We start from the raw sequence: 21,452 nt of genomic DNA, 5'->3' as shown, positions 1-21,452 counted from the left end.
TTTCACGTTTTTTTTTTCGTAAATTTAATAGACAGTTTTATGATTTTAACACAAAATATTTACATAAAGTCCATACGGATATGTTCTAATTGAGAAAAAAAAAAAGGAGGTTAAGATAAAGAAGTATCGCCATGATTCACATATAATACACTAAGTTTAATATTAATGAAATTCTAATTTAAATATAAATGATAGAATAAATGAGATGTAAAAATTAATGGGAAATAAATATACGAAAAGATGAATATTTGTGAAAAATTTTTGAAAAGATATTTTCTACGAAAAGAAGCATGAAAGAATAGTTCAAGAGAAAAAGAACAGAAGGCGAAAAAAGTAAGAATTCTGAAAGGAAATAACATAACAGACATTAAGGAATGTGATGAATACATTAGCACAAAAAAGAAGCAAATAATTGAACAAATATAAGCAAACAAAATGAAAATAATCTTTGATGCATTAAATGATGCGAGAAAAGAGGATAGAATATGAATAAAAAGTTACAGATAATGCAAAGGTATGGATATGAATATAAATATTATGAATATAGGCATAAAAGATATGAGTTATGAATAGTGAATTAATATGGATAATGTAATACATAAATATAGTGTAAGTAAACATGTAGACATAAAAAGAGGTAATTAATTAGTTATAAGCAATATATGATTGATTAATATGTGTAAAATTAATGATCAAAAATAGAAATTTTTGAAAATAATTCGACCAATATCATATAATTAAATCGTAATGCATCGTTGCAACAGACGCGCTATAATCAGTTATATTTTCATGTCTTATCTTCTTTTATCATTCCATTCAATAGATATAGCCTGAGGTGAAGTTCAGAGGAAAAGGAACAAGATTTGTTGGCACAACGATTATTATCAGTAATGAAGGCAATATCATACAAAATCTCTTTCTCAATCATTCCGATATTTCTCTTACTCAGAGAATTCAACATTCATTACATTATCCATCTTCCTCAACATAGCAGCAAAACAATATGATAAACTTTAAAATAATACAAAATCTTTTCTGCTTAATAAATATACCAATAAGGTATGCAGTAGAGTATACATACGCCAATGACTATTAATCAATTATGTAATACAGTATAGGTATGTCGTATTATATAGTTAATATTGACATACTTATGCCGATGGTTGTCAATCATAATTGTATGGTACAATATACATATACCGACATTTGTTAATCAACTACTACAAGAACCTCAACCATATAGTACGGTACGCATATGCTGATGGTCAGCAATCGGTTACTGTAAGAACCACAACTGATACAATACACATATTGATGGTTGTTTAATCAGCTATTACACGAATCACAATTGTACAATACAGTACAGTGATGGTTGCTGATAAAACTAATACACAGTCACAGTTCTCAAAAGAATCTCATAAAATCTTCGATCGAAAAAGTCTCTGAGAAAACAGAGAAAAAAGATGCAAGCAGAATTCATTACCGGTTTAAATGTAGTAAAATTTATTTATTTAACAGAAAAGGAAAAAAAAAAAAACTCTCCACTCCTGCCTTTGAAAACATCGGCAAACAATTTGTTGAAAATTTTTTTAAAACAAGATATATTTTAAAATTTAACTACCCAACCCAACTAATAAGGAAAATGAATGTATTACATCAAAATCAAAAAAAAAAAAAAAAAAAAAAAATCAAATTTTCAAGAAAGATTGCACATTTTAATGAGTATTGCTTGAAAAAGTGGAGGGAAAGAGTATAAATATAAAATATAGTTAAAGTATATCGGTGGAAAGGCTTAAAGTCAATCTTGATCGTTATTTGATTATTTCCTCATTCATTCATTTTATCAAATAGGAGTAAAACAATAATTAAGAAAAGAGGAAAGAAAGTAATTTAATATGAATATGAAATGAAGCTTAGCTTAGATGTGTCATCTTGTTATCATTTATGATAAAAAGGATATCCGTGATGACAAGATTAAATTCCTTTTTGTGCAAAATATCTTTTAGATCCTAAGGGAAATGCAAATGAAACATGTTTGCCCAAAATTATAAAACCAGTGGTGGATTGCGCAATGTGTTTAGTTCATAAATAGAACATTATTTATCTTTGGATCATGTTTACTTCCTAAAAAGATCATTTCAAAAATTTGAGAGAAAATGCTTGGCCTTAGCTATTACAATTTCATATAATATATAATTTTCTTGTAAACAATTACGTATTTCCCTTACCTCAAAGAATCCATTAAAAATCAAAAATAAAATTATCAGTCATACTCTTAATCAAACAATGATGCTACTTTGGATATGGAATTTTATGCTATGTTAGAATGATAGGAAAAATGATAAATTAAAAACAGTTGACCAGCTTTTAATTACTCTTTTAGATATCAAGTGCAAATTTTTAATTAAAAAAACTTTCGATTTAGTTTTTCGAATACGGAAACGAATAAAACTTTTAGCTGTGATATTGCCTTGGAAAAACAATTTGAAACATATGTTAAGGTCACGCAGATTACACATGACTTATGCAGGAGACTTAGATAATAACTGAATGGATTTGAATAATTTGAATATTTATCAAAAAAAAAAAAGATTTGAAATAATTGCCATTTCAATTATATATTCACGAGTTTCAAGATGGATTTTCATTAGAATCAAATTTGCATTTGATATCAGATGGTATCAGGTTATTAGACGATATTTTAGCAGAGTCACATTGTCTCTGATAGCAATAGCCTTATATATAAATAAAAACAATTTTACCAATGTTTGCTTATCAGACATAGACGATGTAAAAATGTTTATAAACAAATCATCCGCTGAATTTAACAGCTTTTAAATCATATAATTTCCAAGCGATAAGGATGGAAATTTTTTACGAACAAATAATTATTCGATTTTTAATTCATCAAACATTCCGTCAAATTTGATGGAAACACTTCAATCATACAATTTCCAAAGATACGGATAAAATTCCTCTCATTCTCTCCATAATTTCCCATTCTATTTATTGCTAATTGATAAGCAGCAAATTGATGTTATTATACCACTTGAAATGAAATAAATTAACATTTAAATGAAAAACATATCGTTGCTGTAATAGAAGTGATTTTAAAAGCAAGCAGGTGTATTAACAACTGTTTATCATGAAAATCCCACAAATATTTTCCTATCTTTTTCTTCTCTCTAAAAAGGAAAAAAAAGAGGAAAAAAAAAGGAAAGTAACTTATTTAAGACTATGCGATATCATAACTTCAGAGTTGAAATTCTATAAGAAATATGTAAATTAAGGAAGTTTTTAAACAAAAATGAACAAATGTATTTTTAAATTCCATTTTAAATATCAATAAATGAGTGAATAACTTTGTATATAAGTAAAATAACAATTGGTATGAATGACTTTTCAACGTAAACATTAGGTGATGGAGTTAAGTAAAGTGAAGCAGTCGATTTGTTTATGAAATTGTTAGCAAAGATTTAAAAGTGATGCAAGTATTATAAGAGAAAATTTCTTCGTCAAATGATGGACATAGTCTGATAACGGAGAGGAACAAAAAAATTAAATGATCTCTGAAATTTCAAAACATACTCATTTATAATTTCAAAACCCTTACTGATATGCTTCCTATTTCTTCATCTGCACAAGAAAAGTCATAGATTATGCTAGCTTTTATTTTTCTTTTTTGGATAAACTTCAAAGCTTTTTCCAGTATATTCAAATTTCAAACCTCTTTTTATAGTGGGAAGAGCTACAAAAATTCGGAATATTTCGCATAATTTTAAAACCAATTATTTGAATAAGAAAGGATCTTTTTATTATCAAAAAAATAAATTAATTAAAAATAAAATAGAATTTGAAAATCAGCTTCGCAGTGTATAATTACAACTTATGCCAATAAAAATTTTAATTTCAACTTTGCTTCTAAAAACCAAACTTTTACATCTTCATAAATACATTAATGATGAGGTTAATTGAGTTCATTGTTTCGAAGGTATAAAACTGATGATGTCAAGGAGATGATTTTAAAATTGATGATGTCAAGAAGATGATCAATCTACGATATCAGCGTGATAAATGAATATTAAAATGAAATTAATTCTGTTTTCAATTAAAATTTCCATCTCACTCATCTAAAAAGGAAATCCTAATTAAAGATGGGAGTAATTCTATATTTTTGTAATTATAGCGATTTTTAATTTGCCGGAATGATTTTCGACCTATCTATCAATATATTGTATTAGAGACCAAGAGTGCCCAGATGTTATTACTGGCGAAAATAAAAACATAAAAGAGATAAAGTCGCAAATTAGTTCCCATGAAACATTTTTCTATGTAGAATTTTCTTGATTATTCAGGAAAAAAACCGAAGAAGTCTTGAACGCATTTATAGTGGAGTGTTTTCTGATTAAATGGTAATAATATTTTACTTAAATGATGGAAGGAATTAATTATAATAATGTGGCTAATTTAAAGAGTTTGCACTGCGACATTTACTAAAGATAAGTGAAAGAAAACAGAAATATCGATGATTAAAGAATAATCATCATAGATAAATAATGATAAAAGATCTGAGTGAAAAGATTACCCGAAGCATTTTAAATGACTTCATCAATTGATAATGCTTTCATTGTATTTTCATATCATCGATATATTTATATTTGTGTTACTGGTGACAGATAACTTCGCATATGTTGAATAATTCTAAATCTGAATTATTAATGTATCATTTTTAATATAAGTTAATTTATACTAAACAAACAGTTATTACGTGACAATTACATTTCATTACAATTTCAACATAATCAAAGATTCAACAATTATAGAAAATATAGGCAGAATGTAAATGAACTACGTAAATACATATAAATTTAAAAATATGAAATGTATGTGGAAATGTAAGCGACTGGAAATTCTTACAAATAACGAAAAGTCAACAAAATAAGAAAATGAAAAAATCATTTTCAATGATACAAAAAAAGAAAAAAAAAATAGAACATAAGTAAAATACAAAAAGATTTCCACTGTTTTATTTATCAAAAGAATTAAATATTAACTTATTAATTTGTTCATATCTACTTAAATTATTTATTTGCATAAAACTTCTCCACAATTTTATGATAGTTGAGAAAATTCCCAGCTAAACCTACTTTTACCTCATTACTTCATTTAATATAACCTCCTTCCTTCAATCAATTTCGTATGAGGAAACCAACTGCGCTGCTACCCTCCTCTCCTCATCATATTGATCGATAAACACACACACGCACACGCCGAATAGACGCACGAACGCGCACACACACCACACATGAGGGCGCACACTCGAATAGACGGACACACACACACACACACATACATATACGCAGGAAATAGTTACCGCGATTTGTCAGTAGCTGACGAACTGGTTTTAGCTGTCGATGGAATGGAATTTCGAAGCTAATTGGAACGAGGAATTTGGAAAGGAAAAAAAAGATGGAAATATGATAGAATTTAAAAGTATCCAACAAATGCTCATCTCATATGTTATAATAATACAATTTGAATGGACAAACACCACATTTATTTGTTGTGAATTAATGATTAAGAATAGATAATCTAACCTTATTTGATCTTACTTAATTATTTTGAAATTATTTCTATTTTAAAAACAATTTTTAATTAATAGTACAACGATTACTATTTAAGAACATACAAATCAAGTCTTTGTTTTGTTTGATAAGTAATAATGGTAAATGAAATTATTTGAAAGATCTATCAACTCAATCAAATCTTTAATTGTTAATTTGTAGATAAATTGTCTTATTCCTACATTAATTATGAGTTACGAGAATAATTTCCTCAATAATTATTATTTATTGTAGTAGAACAAAAAAAGAATATCATTTGAAGAGCATTTGTAAAGAATTAGCAAATTTATTATTATTACTTTTTTTTGAATGACAAAATCATCTTTGCTGCTTTTTTCTTTCTGTAAATTAATTAAAAATACCACATATTTAGAAATAATAACAAAATACTTCATTTAAAGCCAAAAAATGGAAAAAAAAATTTTTTTTTAATAAAATCAGTCATTTTAACGAATTAAAAAGAATTTCTATCAAATAATTATTTCTTCTTATCCATTTCTAATCTCTCTCTTTTCCTTTCTCCCTCTCCTTGTCTCCCTCCTTTTCATCATTCCTCTTCTTAAAAATAGAAGGGAGAAAGAGAGACAGAAGGATTTCAATATAAAATGGAAAAATGACGTTGATGTGACGGAATAAAATATCCATTTTATAAACATTTCGTCAAGGTCATATGCAATACATATCATTGAAATGATGGGAGATAAATTAATTTCCTCCCAGATAAACTACAAAAATTTAAAATTGCCTTAAATGAGAAAAGAAAAGAAAAAAGCATAAATAATATATAAAATTAACTCACTTAGAAATATGTTTGAAGAAAAAAATGGAAAAAAAAAATTTCATAGTAACAATAAGTAAAATTAAATGACAGAATTTGTTAGGCCTAAATTTTATTTCATTTTTCCATTGTAATTATCTATAATTATGTTCACTAATGTATATATAGGATCATTATATTGTTAATTTTGCTAAAATAGCCAAATAAATTTTAAGATCTTTTTCTAAGAAAAAATATAGGGAGAGGTAGGGAGAGAGAGAGAGAGAGAGAGAGAGAGGGGAAAAGAAAAAGCTGAGCTTTTATCTTTTTCCTTAAAAAAAAATTGTATTTATGTTATATTTATCATGATAACGGTGATTTTTTCATTTCAAAACTCTTTTTTTTTCTTTTTTTTTTCCGTAAACTGCGCATTATTGAAAAAATAAAGAAAAAAGGAAGCAAAGAAGCAAAATAGATATAGCTGTTGCTACCATATCATTGTTAAAAAAATAAATGACAATTTGTTAAATAAAATAGTTTTTTGATTAAAGTATGCAGATTATTTTTCTTTCTTCGTTCTTTTTTATTGTTACTTGTAATAAAAGGAAAGTGAATATTTGATGAGAAATGGATTAGGTATGAAAGATAAAGTATAAAGGTTAATAAAGTGAAGGATAAAGCATAAAAAAATGAAGGATAAAATACGAAGGATGAAGTATGAAATATATAAATAGAGAGTTGATATTGGTGCTTTCATTAAATTAGATTTTATTCCATTTCGAAATTTCTTTGATTTTTGTCAGTGTTTTCTATTTTATCGTATCACTGTTTCATTGCATTTTAAAATGTGAATGGAATTTATTTAAAAAAAAAAAAAAAAACAGCTGCAAAAAAAGTGAAGTAATTAAATTTTGTTTCATTTTTCTCGTGTCGCATAAATTATTTTATAATAGCTTAATGAAGCAATAGCAGTTAGTAATGGCAAATTTTAATTAAAAAACGTGAATGAATGAGTTAGAAAAGAGAAGAAATATATATCACAATTATATATGCATTTTTGTTTTTATTTTGCTTTTCTTTTTTTTTAATGATAATATTTTGTATAATTTTTCCACTTTTTTTCACTTCTATCATTTGCTCAACTTTTTTGCTCCCTTCTTTTTCTCACTGCTTTTATTTCAATAAATGATAATAGAATTTCAATCAAAATTAAGTAATATTATAAATTATGAGGGTAAAACAAGTGAATAATAAAATTTTTTTAAAGTGCAAATACTAAATTCATAATCTGGAATCATTTTAAAATTAAAAAGAAAAAAAATTAGGAAGCATTGATTATTTTTAAGTATGAAGAAAAAATAGCAAAGTGCTAAGTGCAACAATGATGATAGTGATAACATATCATATCATATTAATGGTACAACTAAAATGAACAATCATGTTATTATTACTCTCTTCAATGAAAGTTTTAATATATTTGAGAGATAGCACGTCCTTCTTTTTTTTTTTTTTTTTTTTTTAAAAAAAAAAACTATTCTCAATGATTTCAATAAAATATCTTTTCTTAATGTGAATTAAATTTTGTTTGAACGCAATTAATTTCATTACATAAGTCGTTTTTCAAGAAATAGCATTGAATATTTATGAATTCATGAAATTATTTAAAAAATTTTGTAATTAAACTCTATTTTCAAAGATTTAATTAGTAATGCCTTGGAATTTTTCTTTTGAATTTTGGAAAAACTTATTGAATCTCATAAATAATTATTTGATTTCATTTTTCTTGTTTTCTTTTAATTGACTTTTCGTTTTTTATTTTTCATCATTTTTTTTTAAAGACCTAAACAAATAACTTTTATACGGAAGTTTGACCAGCCCATTCGTTTATTCTCCTATTTTTTTTTTTTTTTCAAATTCTCAATACATTCATTAATTTAATCTTTATATTTGTATCTTCTTTTTTTTTTTCTAAAAATTAATAAATTAAAAAGATCATTCGTTCATTTATTACTGTCACATCCTTTTCTTTTTTGTCAACCAAATTTTCCAAGCATTCCCAATGGCCTTAAATTTTAAAATATTAGTTGTATCGATTTGTAGATTGTCATTTGAATGAAAATTTCATAATTACGTTTTATCTCTTTCTACAAATACATTATTTGATTTCCTTCTTTTTTCTTCCTGCCCATACTTGATCGAACTTATGAATAAAATAAACAGGAAGAAAGGGAGATGGCTAGTAAATATATATATATATTGCGATATAAGAAGTAAAAATAGTTTGGCATAACAGTAACTACTTGAATCTAACAATGATATTGTGATAATTATCAACTAATTGTATTAAATCAGTCTTAATACATTTCTTCTTATTGATTTGTTTGATTAAACTTTTTAAAACAGAACAGATACAGAAAGTAAAATTTTCTATTTTCCAATAGAATAATTCATCGTTTCAACATAGTCAATTAGTAACATTTCAATGAATTACAATAATTCTCCAATTATTGTAAAAATGGAAGCTATAATTTAGGACGCTAATCAATGAGATTTATAGCTTAACAACGCGGTTTCTCGCGTTTATGATGTGGCTTGAAAAATTTGTATGACTATGTAAGGTCACGTAAGTTATGTAATATTTAGCATAATGGAACGATTCAAATGAAACAATTGAAATAATTAGAAAATATTCAAATGAGAATTCAACTAAGAAATATTCCTAGATTAATAAATATTCTTAATGAGCCATTTCAATAAATCAAAAATAAGCACTCAAAAGGAGTTCAGAATTAGCTCACTTTTTAACGTGTATTAAATATTTAAAATGCTATCAATATAAGTCAAATTAATTCAATCATCAAAAACTGTCCTATTTAAAAACTTATTGGAAATTTGAATAAATAAAATAAAAAGAGAAGTTTCTTCGTTTTATTTTTTTGGAAATTAAATTATATATATATGTATATAATATAATATAATATAATATAATATAATATAATATAATATAATATAATATAATATAATATAATGTACAAATGAAACAAATAGCCGAAGTTTTTAGTAAAAGAAAAAAAAAATTGAAAATTTTTTTTTAAATAAATGAATATGTGAGGTCAGACAATGAAAGGTTAAAAAAAAGGAATGAAATGATTAATTTGAAGGTAAAATGAAAACGAGTGGGCGTGAAAGACAAGAAGAATGAGGGAAGGGACGAAATGAAGAACAAAAGTTGGTCGTCCTTTTTCGAACGGTTATAAAGAATTGTTAAACTTTGAACAACAACAACAATCTTACATACATACATACATACACACATGCATATATATATATATATATATATATATAGCAGATACACCATAAATACACCATAAATATAATGTACAAATGAAACAAATAGCCGAAGTTTTTAGTAAAAGAAAAAAAAAATTGAAAATTTTTTTTTAAATAAATGAATATGTGAGGTCAGACAATGAATCAGAAACATACATATCATTTGTAAAAGCTATGTATAAACTCTTACTGTTATGTTTGCAATGCTAATAATCAATAAAGGGAATTAGTTAGTTAATATAAATTAATAACACATTGATATACTCGTTGCATGTGACATTAATCAAAACCATTTGTTGACCTATTGACCAATTTTATTGACCCTTTTTTATTTTCCATTGCTATTATAAGGAAAATTTATTGATCAATATTTGTTGAAATAGAAAGCTTTAATGCGTATAATATTTTCAGTATTATTAATTAAACGAGCATTTAATTTAATTTGTTTTTGCTTGTTCAGTTGTAATGAATCGATTATGTTTTATTATTTTCGTTTGCATTTTAAGCAAAAATTTATTGAAAATTTTTATTACTTTCGTTTTTTCTTCTTTCTTCCATAAATTTAAGAAAAAACCACGTTTGAATTCAATGAAAGTACTCAAAAAGTTTATAAGTGAAAATAGTGGAACATAAACAAATCATGAAAAAGAACACTATGACAAGAAAAACAATAGCAAAAGCTTTGACATATTCATTGTTTGCCAACTTCACGATATTGTGCTGGATCGCCTGAAAAAAAATGAAATGCAATATAGTAAATTTAAAAATATATTAAGAATAAATTTGATTGAATTATCTGATTGATATATCATTGAGAAAAAACTACTTTTGAAGGAAATTTTTGCTTAATAATTAATTGTCTGGATTTCTTTTCTATTTCATTTTCAAGTACCTGTAAAAGTAGAAGGAAATGGAATTTTTCTAATTCACACTCTTTCCTTTCTTCTATTTATTTTAGTTTTAATTTTTAAAAATTTTTTTTTGATTTAAGAAAATTAGATGGACAATTAAAAGTTGAACATAGAATCAGATTCAAACATTCATTTTGGCTGTAAAAATTTATTTGTTTTTTTCAGTTGCTTCGAAGTGAGATTTGGAATTTAAAAATTTACAAAGAAAAAATCTATCTAATATTTTCTTGCACGTAATCTTGCCTTTCAACAGACAAAACTAGATAATATTGTTTCTAACAATATTAAATAATAATAATAATAATAATAATAATAATAATAATAATAATAATAATAATAGTAATAAATCATAATAATAACGATAATTTATTATTACCATTAATTTTATTTTTATTGTTATTACTATTATTGTCAGTTATTATTATTCTATTTGATATTGTTAAAATTGTTATTCTGATAAAATACAAATTTTCTACCTCAATTTTGACAAGTAAAAACTTCAAGAAGTGTTCGCATGTGTCATCCTCGCTTTGATCATTGCTTCCGTAATGCATCTGCTAAATAATTTCATGAAAACTCGACACGCAATAATGTTTATATTTTTAAAAAATTCTTTTATCATATTGCAAATTTTAAATTTGCAACTTTTTAATCAATTCTTCGTAATAAGCAATTGTACTAGGAATAGAAAATTACAGGCTATCAGGTAAATTTTTATATTATAGAAGTTCATTCTGAAATTTATCGAAGAAATTCATTAAGGAATACTAATTTGTAACTTTGTAATTCAATTCTAGTATAAATGATTTTAGGAAAACCTTCGTGGATCCATTGTTTTTGTTGGTTTCCCCAAATGAGTACATTTGATAAATTGAGAAGAATAAAACGAATACTTTTGATAACCGAAACATCATTCAACATTGCTAGACATTTTTAATTTCAGTAGAAAAAAAAAAATTAATCCATCAAAAATTCTTTGATTAATTTAAAACATCTCACACAAAAAAATGTGATTGAAAAAAACATAATTCAATATAATTATATCCGTTAGAAATTGAATGCATTTACAAATTTCAATTCATTTCTAATTTTTCATTTATTTAATTAATTAATCAATCAATCACTCAATCAATTATTAATTAATTCATTTATTCATTTACTCATCCATTCATTCATTCATTTACACAAAATTAATTCTTTGAATAAAAAATTGAAATTAGTTAAATGCCAATAATATATTTCACTCTAAATTAGTCGAAAAATTTTATAGAAAGCTTAAAATATGAAATGAGCACAGTCAAGAACCTCAGTAGAGAAATAGCGTATTGGACATATATATCATTATTTATAGTTCAATATATATATATATGAGGAGAGAGGGAGAGAGAGAGAGAGATAAAAACATAAATTAGAGAAATAAAAATGAAAATTTTTAGGATGAAAAAAATATGAACAACGTAGCAAACACAACTGCTAATCATACAAATATGTTCTCCAGCTAGTATTCTCTTTTAAAATTTCATTCTGACTTCCATATTATTCTAACTACTTACTATACTCTAATTTTAATCTCTAGTTTTAGAATTATCTTTAACATATTTTCTATCACAAACGTAATTATATAACAATTAATCAAACTTATTCAATCCTAATTAGCATAGTTTTAGCCTTTTACTTCATCGTCATAAGTGGTGTTATGTATATATGGTATATCTAAGTTATACATTTTTACGCCTTATAATTCAAATGATCTGAGGAATAAATTGAAACGAATGAAAAATTTATCTGCATTATGTTGCACATAAATTTTTCATTCATTTATTTGGTAAGTTCTGATAACTAATAAAGGTTCATGGTATTGCCAAATATGTGAGAATTTATGCAGTGTGAACGGGCATACATGGCATATTACGTAGCAGATCAATATAATTGTTTACATTCTTTTATTGATTTGAACTTGAACAATTTGTTGCTTTTCAATCTAACCCAATCTTCGAATTGTTTTTGTCTAGTTTCAAAAGTTTCCCTGTCCAACAATAACAGATAACTCCGCTTCTTCAAACTTTTTGTCAAGAATGAGTTGCTTGATAATGACATTCGAGGTTTTGTTCAATCGACCATGAAGGTGGCAAATAAACAAGTGATGACGCACATCAATGTTCCAGTGACGTCAACAATTTCATCAACAAATGTCGTGTGAAGACTGACAAAAGTACTTAATTCATACAACATTAAATTAGCAGTTTTTGTTCACAGACTGTTATATTCATCGTTCAACTATTCTTAATATCGGAAAAATGCAAAAATGAGTCAAACGAAAAAATACAGTTTATCAGCAAAATATCCAACATTTCAACAGTTTAAACGCAAAAAAAAAAAAAAAAAAAAAATTAGGCAAATTTAAAAAATTTAAGAACAATGTATATATACATATAAAGGAAGAGAAAGATTCAGAAAATTTTTTCAAAATGCTTATAAATCCGTGCTTTCATAAGAAACATTGCTCTGAAGTGCATTTCTATTTCGACAACGGAATTTTTTCATCAAATGCAATTAATTTAGTTGGTATTGTATTTACAGAACGAACTCTTTCCTCCATCTGTTCATGTAATTTTTTTTCCACTAAAGACCGCGGTCTCCAATCATGACAATAACCCGGAAGCAATGGAGCGTGCTGTACAAATGTGCAAACCTAGAATTCAATTTAACTCCTTTAAAGTTTCAAAAGTTTATAAAGAATACGTCGCGTAACTTGTTTTATTGCTTCACCACAACTAAACTAAATAAATTACAAGTGCTTGGTTAGATAACTAGCACTATGAATTTCATTGAAAAAATAGTGCTCAATATACTCTATTACTGCTATTGATCAATAAGGAGAAAAGCGTTGCACTAAGTGGCACAAATTCCAGTCAACTTTCTTTCGTGATGAATCTGCAATCCCCACCTCTTCTAAGAAAAGCAAAAGAAAGAAATCGATGAATAAATCTGATATTTGATCATTGGCAATATCTGGACTTTATTGAAATGTAAGCATTAAAGAAGTTTTTGACCAATTTTGGAAAGGAAAAATAAAACTGTATTGCAAACATTATTCAGTACCCGTATTTCTACATTTTGTTTATATACCATCTAAAGAATTTATAGTTATAAAAAGTTCGAAAACATGTTATTTTAATTATAGCTAAATGTTATCAGACTTGAACATTTTTAATAAAAAATGAAATAAGAAAAACAACTACCTCTAGAGGATACATCACTGAGTCGGACAGTGCATGCACAAAATGTTCTGCATCAAAATGGTGAGCTTCATCAGCTGATTCAGTGGGAACCAACCTGAAGAATTGCTTCTCGTAGAGGCTTATTCTTAAAATACCATTCTTTCACAAAGAATGTCCAGGATGAATTTTTCAAAATCAAGAAGTGTCAAACTATGAATATCATTAAAAACAGCGTAATTAGTCGATAAACTTAAACAATATTTTACCAAGTAAGAGCGGCAAAACGTTCACCAAATTGATTACATAGTAAAGCTCGAATCTGCGCAAAATAACACAAACCATCATCCTTATCTATTATTGAAACTATATCACCTATTCGAAACAGACGTTCACACTATAAAAAAAAAAAAAAAAAAAAAAAGCATTACACTGTCACCATATATTTGAAAAAAAAAAAGTTATGAACAATGAAGTTGTTAAACCATTTTATGAGCAATAGTATCATAATTTCACGTGTCATGATACAATATACCATCTTCTCATCCTAAATAAACTGGATAGAACTTAACCACTCCTAAGAAATTCATAAAATAAAGCACTCTAAAAATCTACACCATTGTTTTGACAAAATTATCATCTATGAAACAAACAATTTATGGAAAGATCCGAAACTCTAAAAGACGCGTGTTACTAATTTTGAATTCAATCACCCTGGCAATAACAACTATCTTCCAGATAAACAAATTCGGCAACTTTTCTGAAATCATAGATTCAGCAATCCCCACTTATCAAAAGTGCTTTGGATAAAAATAAGCTGGTTCATTAAAGCTTTAACATACCTTATCCCATAATGCATCATGACACCGTAATTCTGCCTTTTGACTTGTTGCTTTTTGTGGACGAATCGATTTGAAAAAAGATGTTCTTCGATTCGCATATTTGTTGATTGGCGTATTTATACCAATTCTTCGCCCGCTTAAAATTTACAAGCAGTGATTTTTCATCGAAAAATAATATTTTTCCAGCAATATTCTGAAATTGCCAACATCATATCTACAGATTCCCAGCACATTCCGCTAACCTGCGTAAGTCCGGAACCCTATTTATTTCTATCCCGAATTCAGGCCTAATTGTTCTAACCAGTGAAAAAATAGCAAATGAAATGAAGGATGAACACTTCTGGAGGTCATATGGAGAATCCAGAATGTTTCAGGTCATTTTCTTGAGTCAAAGGTAATAATCAGGATCCGAATGCATACCTCACTGTAACAGTTTTGTTTTGCCGTGATAAGCCATATCGCGAAGTTGCTCGTCTGGCAACAATGCCGAGAGACGGTAACTAAAACATAAATAATATCAGAGATTACTAAAATCAGTCCTGGAAACAACTCAGTTAGCTTGAATAACAGAACATATAGTCAGTGGTGAGGAAGTGGATCAATCATATAAGATGAAACGTTCAAAACTTTACGCAATATTTCGAAATATTATGTCAGTAAAGCTAATACTGTGCCAAAAAAAGTTTGATGATAAACTTCTTAAGGTAATCAAAACTCACATCATCACGCTTCCGACCTCTCATTATCTGTTTTCTTCTTGAAATACCACCGTTGCCATTCGAAAAGCCCATCACACAGCTTCCCTTACGCTTCCTGAAAGTCACCGCAAAATAATCATTTAAAACCTAGCCATAAAACGAAGTTACCAGTCTCGATTACCAATTTTAAATTTGAATTATCTAATCCTCCTACATTTGTGAGCTTAAACTAGGCAACGAACAAGATTTTCCTTCTAATACAGTGGTATGCATTCTTAATTTTCTAAATTTTTTGTTAAAAACGAAGCAAAAAAGAAATTCCATTAGTTTCAGAAAAACATTGATTTAACTGGCTAGTGATAGTAGCAAAAACTCATAATCTACAAAATAATTAAACCATGATTAAACTACAAGAACATGAGAAGCTACTTGATAAATACTGTAGTATGGCAATACAAAATCGGGAATCATCAACTAAATGGAAATATCTTCAGATTTTCTAATTCATACCAGTTACTTTATTGAAAAATACGATAAAATCGCATTCTTAAGCTGCGAAATGCATCTTAGATCCACCAAAATCAACACATTATTAACTAAAACTTTTGAAAGGCACAGAAAGGAAAATTCAGGAACTAAGAATTGAACTGGGACAATAAGCTGATTAGCTCGCGATCTACCGAAAAACCGACGTTTGCTTTATGACTAAAAGGATGTAATACAGCTTAATATTAAACATAAACTGGCCACTTCACCTCTGGAAAGTATTGGGAAGTTGGAATAACAGCGAACGGAACCAAGAACCAAAAAAAAAAGACACTTCTACAAGTTCAGTGAAATATCTGATAATAAGCGTCTGAATCAAAGACCGAAATTCAGTAGCCTTATAAGGCGTAATAGAAGTACACGTGTTATACCTAAAATTCCATACGATCCCTTGCTTGAAATTAAATGCATTAATATGTAGGCGTGCATTAAGTAACACCTTTGAAAATATAACTAGTGAATTAATCGCGTCATATTGGCAAAAAATGGTATTTCCGTTTTTATTCTTGCCAATACTATTTGTTTTCCATTTTACTACATTTTCGCACTTTTTTTTAAAAAAAATTTTTTTAATAAAAATACTGTGTTTAAAAATATAATAAAAACTTAATCCCTTATATATTCTACAAAAAACAAATAAAAGAAACCGATACTCTTTTTAACTAAGGTTAATAATTTACATATTTAAGCGTTTTCTCTGTTGGGTAATACCTAAAAATATTTTAATTATTCTAAATACATGTTCCTCTAATTTTCTGTGAAGAAAAATTGTGCTTTAAAATATTAAGACCAAATGCAAATCTACCAAAATTTGAAATTTTACATCTTTAGAGAACGTTTGCATATTATCATCCTAATTCTGAGAATTTAGTTTATTATGTTGTTGCGGCCGAACTATTAAAGATTATGTGCTAAAATTCACTATAGATGTAAGAGTCTTATTATATTTTTTCCTGTAGTTAATATGAAGGCTTTGTATTAATTTATAACCTAAACAATGTAACTTTATTTCGTAATAATTTTTCCCTGTAAATTCTTATGTTGTGAATTCATGATATTTGAACGTAAAAATTTGTGAAATCTGCTTTGAATCATTTTTATACCACTGTTTATTTTGCTTCCAACCACATAGGAATTTATGCATGCTGTAACACTTTAATGCCACTTGATATTTAATAGCAACTTTATTTAAATCACTTCCTAAGAGTCTGAAGTAGCTTATCATGTTATTATATTACGTCTCAAACAAGAAAAAATTCTAAAAATGATACCATTTATTTCAATTAAGCGACAAGATCATCAAATTTTCTTTTCTAGGCAGATTTTATGTGGTAATTGTTGCGTGATTTGAAGCAAAATAGATGATGTAAATGCCGAAATGAAATAAATGAAAATGTTTTGTGACGCATATAAATTATATGCATTCAATTGGATAGTTAAAATATACGATAGGAGTATAAATTCATCAATAATACGTCGTTGCTTTCTGAAGGCTTTATTTTAGTGAAACAATTTTAGTAAAGTATTTAAGTATTCATTTAAATTATTAGTTTAACAAGCTATTGGTAAACAAAGAGTAAAATACATTCATGATTTTCTCTTTCCTTTTTTTTGAGACAGAATGCAAATCTCGTTTCTATTACTGTGAAGAAAAAGATGAGGAAATGAATCTGCAGCGATTACAAAGTTTTATATGCTGAGAAAACAAGATAATCGACTGTCGCGTAGCGAAATTCGATTCTTATAAAATCTGATTTTCACTTTTATTATAAGCCAAAATTAGGTTTAAAGTTGATGCTAAAACAGTTGTTGATTTTCTTATTAATCTAAAGTATCTTGCAGCAAGTCTTCCTAAAGTTATTATGATCACATTAACTCGTTCATACCCTCGAATTCTAGTCATGGACGAAATCCAAATAAATATTCGGCGCATTTCCCCACTTAGCCTTCCCTAAACTTACAAATTATACGAGACATTAAAAGTACTTGGCGGTTGCTTCCGTATTTCATTGCGAATGCCAAAAATACGGTTCGTCCCACTTTCATAAAGACGACATTCCCACAAAAGCTCTTCTTGCTATATAGGTTCTTTTCTAAAATTGCAGAGTGTTATTCTCGCCTAACTTTTCACTTTTTTCCGCCAAAAAAGGAAGAAAAAAGCAATACATTATCTGAATAATAATTTTGATATGTGTCATATGTGTAATTATCATTAATCTATCTATTGAGCTAAGCTATGAGTTTTTCGAAATTGTCCTCTGTTATCATTATAATATTTCGTCATTCAGCTGTCAGTTGTTAATTTAATATGTTTTCTTATCTTCAGCATCTTTTTTCTAAAGTATTTTTGATCGAATTTTTATATCTGTAAACATTCATCGATTTATTCTTTATCGTTATATCTGATGGCATTTCGTGAACGTGACAACGCTGTAACATGCACAACAAAAACAGCACCTTCCACAACTGATCGATCAGCGCGATCTGTATTTGGTTTGTTTTTTATCATCAAAATTTGCTCAATGAATTATGTCAACATTCCTTTTTATTTTTTATTTTTTTCCAATTTCGTAAAGGTAATAGAAAAGCGGACCGCTATCACATACTTATTGAACGCACTGGACGAAAATTTATGAGATATTGAAAAACTTCCAGTTTTGTTTCCTTTTAGTTATAATAAACTTTCATCTTTTCTAGTTGGTAATATTTCGTATGAAGTGGGCGAGGAACAGTTAAAACAAGTATTTTCTCAGGTTATTACTACTAATTCTTTACCATTTTACACTCACTATTGTATTTTTTCATAATCTTAGGTAATGTGGCATTATATGTTTCTAATTTGTTAATTCGGAGCACTTTTCCGTTCAAATTTTTAAATTTGTCACTTGTACTTATGCCTTGTATTTTTAACTACCTTACTCCCCTTAACTAGCAATTGCAGTTTATTTATTTATGTGTTTCTTTTTGTGTTCATGTAGCTGACATCAATGAGTGGGAACTATGTAATCTAAACTGTAATATACACTTTCTATGATTTGTTTTCTCTTTTTTTTTTCTTATTTCCCTCCACACTTTGTATTGAAGTCGAAAACTAATGGATGATGTTATCCTTCGGTACCATAGCTTATTTTCAAGATGCTGTAATGGTTTTTGTTATATAATGGCCATGGATTTCCAATCTTAATAACGTAATAACAAGCATTGGAAATCTCTCTCTCAAAAAAAAAAAAAAAAAATGAAAATTGTTTTATTAAAATTAACTATTTCGCATCGTGCTGTTTTATTCGTATCCGTGATTATGCATTTTGCAGGTGGGAGCAGTTGTTCATTTGCGGCTAGTTCATGACCGGGATACAGGCAAACCGAAAGGTTATGGGTTTTGCGAATATAATGACTCTCAAACTGCCGAAAGTGCAATCAGGTATTGTAATTTTCCAGAACTTTTTAGCAGTGAAAAATCTGAAGATGGAAATTCAGATTAATGACATCGGATTCAATATCATTTTTGTTCTAAGCTTGTCGCAGTTCAAAATATTATTGCTTCTTTTGAATGAATATTTGAAGCATAGGCTTTTTTGACTTTATTTCGTGTTTGAGTTGATCTGTGCAAACTGTAACGTTTGTATATAAAATTTGTGGCGTATATACGTAGTAACATTGAGAATATTCCATTGGATTGGAATTCAGTGAATTTGAGGTTTTTTCTAAATATTGAGACTTTCTGAAAGAACTGTTATCCATTTGATGATGCAACTTTTGATTAGAAATCTCAATGGCTTTGAGCTTAATGGACGTCCGCTAAGAGTTGATTCAGCGGCTGGTGGTGATCGCAGTGCTGATGAAGTTCAACAGTTACAAGCAGCATTTGCAGCTCAGCAACAGGAGGTTACGTTCATGTTTTCCAAATATACATTGCTTGTTATTTTAACTCACTTGGAAAGCAGAGGTGATTCTTTGTGTTTTTCTATATGTGGCTTAAAATTTTAGCAGAAGTTAATTTAGCAGTTCATTTGTTGACTTTTTAAAAAGGTATAGCTTCTGTTTGTTTCAGTATTTGCAGCAGCAAGCACAAGAAAGTCCATATGGTCCAGAGACTGAAGCTGAGAAAGCACCAGAAGCTATTTCACGATCAGTGGCATCACTACCACCCGAACAAATGTTTGAATTAATGAAACAAATGAAGCAGTGTGTTCATAATAATCCAAATGAAGCAAAAAATTTGCTCATGAACAATCCACAGCTTGCATATGCTCTTCTACAGGTTTCTTTCATCTTAATAGTACTGTAGTGGTAGAAAATTAATCTTCTGATATTCATAATATCTAATGCACCGTAAAATCTTTATTAATACAGACAATGCTTAGAAAAAAGTCAAGATGCAGTGCAGGCTAACATTGTGACTCTCTTTTAGATTAATTTAGAATCTGAAATCTTATCCCAGTCCCTAATCATATGTATTGAACCTTGTGAATGGTAAGGAAGCCAGTCCTATTACATTCCCGTACTTTGAATGCTAATTTTGTGTTTTCACCATAAGATATTTCACGGCATTAGTTAGTTTACTTCTGCTCTGAAAACAACTTTAGTGCTTGACATTTTCGCATGTTTAAATTAAAATATGCTTTCCTAAAAAAATTTTGGATAAACTATAAGGTTTCGATCTTCCAGGCGCAGGTAGTTATGCGAATTATTGATCCACAAGTGGCCATTGCAATGCTTCATCGTGAGACACCTGCGATTTCACAACCATTTCATCAGCATCAACAACAGCAAACTTTCCCAGGTCAAAGCTGTTCTTTATCTTGTTTTCCTACCTAAGATATTCGTATGGTATGATTATAACGTTTGTAGATACATCGGCGCCAGTACCGATGCCGTCAGTGCCACAACCAATATTCCCTGGAGGGATGCCTCAAATGGCACCTTCAGCAGTTGCATCAGTACCTGTTAGCTTCGCTAGAGCTCCAGCAGGACCTACAGTTGCTCGTGCACCTTCCCCACAAGGAGCCGACCCCGAGCTTAGTCCTGATGATCAGCAGCAAGCCCAGTTATTGATGCAGGTGTGCTTTATTTTTTCTAAATTTTGAAGCAGTTTTCCACTAATCAATATTCTTCTTTCTTTATCTCTGCAAAATTTTTAGTAGTATTGCTAATGGTAAAGAATGTTATGCAAAAGATGTTTCTCTCCTAACATTTCACTACCAGATGGTTTATGTTCTGAAAAAGCTCTTTTTTTTTATTCTTCTAGAAGTATCACACGCGAAATAAGTAAAGTGTACCATATTGATAAATTTTGCTTTTTTTTTCATGATTTTCAGGAGAAGTTTTTCAGGTATTACAATTAAGTGAAGAACAGATCGCTTTACTGCCCCCCGATGATCGTCGTAAAGTAATCGAATTACGAAATCAGTTACGTTCAAGCGTTTAGGATCTTTTTTGTCAGTGTATTCTAAAACCTCGTATACTTACAACTGGAATTTTGATGTGTGATCATGCGGAATATATTACAATGATTAAAAATTTGCT

General features: G+C 28.0%; 3 protein-coding genes across 8 annotated transcripts; 1 reads left to right on the top strand and 2 right to left on the bottom strand.

The window, feature by feature from the left end:
- Nucleotides 1–10,296: 10,296 nt before the first annotated feature.
- On the bottom strand, nucleotides 10,297–11,536 carry Bm222 (Uncharacterized protein; the record flags this gene model as incomplete). 4 transcript variants are annotated; one of them, XM_043075025.1, is made up of 3 exons in its annotated part: nucleotides 10,297–10,440; nucleotides 11,099–11,179; nucleotides 11,441–11,536. In XM_043075025.1, 3 exons carry the CDS (start codon nucleotides 11,534–11,536, stop codon nucleotides 10,297–10,299), a joined length of 321 nt encoding a protein of 106 aa, XP_042930959.1. The 4 variants fall into 4 exon arrangements, with proteins under 4 accessions (XP_042930959.1, XP_042930960.1, XP_042930961.1 ...); XM_043075026.1 differs by having other exon boundaries at nucleotides 11,099–11,176; XM_043075027.1 differs by having other exon boundaries at nucleotides 11,441–11,485.
- A 1,604-nt stretch (nucleotides 11,537–13,140) lies between these two features.
- On the bottom strand, nucleotides 13,141–15,473 carry Bm8737 (RH61522p, putative; the record flags this gene model as incomplete). 2 transcript variants are annotated; one of them, XM_001892676.1, is made up of 6 exons in its annotated part: nucleotides 13,141–13,314; nucleotides 13,865–13,958; nucleotides 14,110–14,237; nucleotides 14,683–14,818; nucleotides 15,103–15,182; nucleotides 15,402–15,473. In XM_001892676.1, the coding sequence occupies 6 exons, from the start codon at nucleotides 15,471–15,473 to the stop codon at nucleotides 13,141–13,143; spliced, it is 684 nt and encodes a 227-aa protein (XP_001892711.1). The 2 variants fall into 2 exon arrangements, with proteins under 2 accessions (XP_001892711.1, XP_042930958.1); XM_043075024.1 differs by lacking the exons at nucleotides 13,141–13,314; nucleotides 14,110–14,237 and having other exon boundaries at nucleotides 13,944–13,958.
- Nucleotides 15,474–18,331: 2,858 nt separating this feature from the next.
- Nucleotides 18,332–21,354, top strand: Bma-cpf-2 (cleavage stimulation factor, putative; the record flags this gene model as incomplete). Of its 2 annotated transcripts, XM_001892675.1 has the most annotated exons (8): nucleotides 18,332–18,419; nucleotides 18,624–18,679; nucleotides 19,238–19,347; nucleotides 19,691–19,811; nucleotides 19,978–20,187; nucleotides 20,595–20,709; nucleotides 20,778–20,986; nucleotides 21,259–21,354. In XM_001892675.1, 8 exons carry the CDS (start codon nucleotides 18,332–18,334, stop codon nucleotides 21,352–21,354), a joined length of 1,005 nt encoding a protein of 334 aa, XP_001892710.1. The 2 variants fall into 2 exon arrangements, with proteins under 2 accessions (XP_001892710.1, XP_042930957.1); XM_043075023.1 differs by lacking the exons at nucleotides 18,332–18,419; nucleotides 18,624–18,679; nucleotides 19,238–19,347; nucleotides 19,691–19,811 and having other exon boundaries at nucleotides 20,083–20,187.
- Nucleotides 21,355–21,452: the final 98 nt, after the last annotated feature.

This window comes from Brugia malayi (assembly GCF_000002995.4).
Source record: "Brugia malayi strain FR3 genome assembly, contig: Bm_v4_ChrX_scaffold_001, whole genome shotgun sequence".
Lineage (NCBI taxonomy): Eukaryota > Metazoa > Nematoda > Chromadorea > Rhabditida > Onchocercidae > Brugia > Brugia malayi.
Note: the sequence above shows the minus strand (reverse complement) of the source record. Positions and strands in the feature narration are given on the sequence as shown.